The sequence below is a fragment of the Bos mutus genome, chromosome 21 (genome assembly GCF_027580195.1).
Source record: "Bos mutus isolate GX-2022 chromosome 21, NWIPB_WYAK_1.1, whole genome shotgun sequence".
NCBI classification, from domain to species: domain Eukaryota; kingdom Metazoa; phylum Chordata; class Mammalia; order Artiodactyla; family Bovidae; genus Bos; species Bos mutus.
The window spans coordinates 19899147-19901297 of record NC_091637.1 but is presented as its reverse complement, the minus strand read 5'-3'; the positions used below and the strand labels follow the sequence as shown (position 1 = coordinate 19901297).

At 67.1% G+C, this 2151-nt stretch overlaps 1 protein-coding gene across 1 annotated transcript; it reads left to right on the top strand.

Moving 5' to 3' along the window:
• Positions 1-312: 312 nt before the first annotated feature.
• MESP1 (mesoderm posterior bHLH transcription factor 1) lies at positions 313-1833 on the top strand. The gene is made up of 2 exons (XM_005895172.3): positions 313-1008; positions 1315-1833. The coding sequence occupies exons 1-2, from the start codon at positions 313-315 to the stop codon at positions 1387-1389; spliced, it is 771 nt and encodes a 256-aa protein (XP_005895234.2). The 3' UTR covers positions 1390-1833.
• The last annotated feature ends 318 nt before the right edge of the window (positions 1834-2151 follow it).

Genomic DNA, 2151 nt, shown 5'->3' with positions numbered 1-2151 from the left:
CCCTTAGCCTGCTGAGCTGGTCCAACACCCTGGACAGCGCCTGCCACTGGCACAAGCAGAAGGCCGGAGTGTCCGGGTCAGGTGTCCATGCGAGGGCCCAGGTGGGGCCAACCTGGCGCAGCCAACAGGCCGACACCTTCGTCCCCCGCAACCCCCACCCCGACGTTGGTTCAAAGGGTCAAGCCCCGCCCCCGATAGGCCCCCGAGCCCCCTTTGAAGTGCTGATGCGGCCTGGAAGAGGCCACTTCACACTTCGGGGCTCGGGGATAAAGCGGTCGCCGGCCGCCAGCCCCCAGACACGCCGCCGCTGCCATGGCCCAGCCCCTGTGCCCTCCGCTCTCTGAGTCCTGGATGCTCACGGCAGGCTGGGGCCCAGCTCAGCCGCCGCCGGCCGCCGACGCGGACTGCGGTTGCTCCCCCGCTTCGTCCCCGGACTCCTGGGGCAGCGTCCCGGCCTGCAGCCCCGTGCCGAGCCCCGGGAGCCCGGCCACCCGCGTCGCCCTCCGCGCCCGGGCAGCTGGGAGGCGAGGCGCGCGGGTAGGCCGCCTGGGCGCCGGGCAGCGGCAGAGCGCCAGCGAGCGCGAGAAGCTGCGCATGCGCACGCTCGCCCGCGCCCTCCACGAGCTGCGCCGCTTCCTGCCTCCGTCTGTGGCGCCCGCCGGCCAGAGCCTGACCAAGATCGAGACGCTGCGCCTGGCCATCCGCTACATCGGACACCTGTCGGCCGTGCTGGGCCTCAGCGAGGATAGCCTGCAGCACCGGCGCCGGCAACGCGGCGACGCGGCGCCCCCTCGGGGCTGCGCGCTGTGCCCCGACGGCGGCCCCGCGGAGGCGCAGACGCGAGGCTGCTGCTCCGGCTCGGCCGCCGGCGCCGCGGTGTCCTGGGGGTCCCCGCCCGCCTGCTCCGGAGCCCTGGCAGCTCCCGAGCTGCGCGACCCTCCGGTGCTATACGACCGCGGGGCGGCGTGCCCGCAAGGACCGGCGATGGAGCCGAGCCCCTCATCCCCGGTTAGTATCGCCCTCCTTCGCGCGGAACTCCCTCCCGGCTCAGCGCCGTCGTGGGGTGGCACTACCTGCCGTCTCATATCCCCACCTCACACTCCGGGGATCAGCCCCCCGTGGGGCTCCCCCACCGGCGGCCCGGCCTCGCCTGCTCGCTCTCTGGAGCGACACGGTTGGCGTGCGCAGGGCGCCTGAGCGGCGAGGGAAGGGAGGGGGACACTGGGGACCCCCCTGAGAGCGGAGCTCGCGAGCGCTGACACCCAGGCTCGGCGGCCTCACGCTGAGGACCACGCTGTCCCCTGTCTCCTCCAGCTCTTTCCCGGCGACGTACTGGCCTTGCTGGAGACCTCGATGCCCCTCTTGCCCCTGGAGTGGCCGCCGGCCTGAGAAGTTGAAGTGACGGCGGACATCTGGCGCCCAGTTCTGTGAGCACCGACGCCTTTTTGGCCTCCGCGCCTTCGAAGCGGTCCCTCTCCAGACTCCCTTTCCTGAAAGAGGGCACCGAAGATACCGGCATGGGCATCGCTGGAAGTGAGAGCCGGTCCCCACCTAGGACGGACTTCCGCAACCCCTCCCGCGATGGAGGGGCTCAGAGGGTAGACACTTGGGAGACAGGCAGGAGCTCTGCCTAGTATGTATTTATTTATTTGTGAATAAACTCTGTGCTGGTGTCAGTTGGCAAGTTCTTCCTCCACAGGGTCACAAAGCTTCCCTCCCCTCCTCCAAAGGACGTCAGGGATTTGGGAGTCCCCGAAGCACACAGCCTCAGACCCCTTCCTCCTTGCCCCCAGCCCAGTCTTAGCACCCGGTTATTCCCGATGGGCCCACCTGAAGGGGGCGGGGCTTCATTTGAGGAAAGCGGCCGCAAGCTGAGTCTCTCCACCTTTTCTTTGAACCTGGATAAAACCAAGTATCTCTGTAGAAAATGCGTTTCCATTAGTGCATACTTACTGTGCACCGGGTCTTTACACATTTTATTCCTAAGTAGTTATTTTGCAGAAGGATAAACCAAGGATCAGCACTCAAACCCAGGTATGACTTCCAGAATCTGAGCTCTCGGCCCTGGTTGGGTTTTGCCTGCTCCGCTCTTTCTAGGGTCTGACAGGAAGCCAGCTCCGAGGGCTCACTGCATGTGTCTACTGCCCTTGT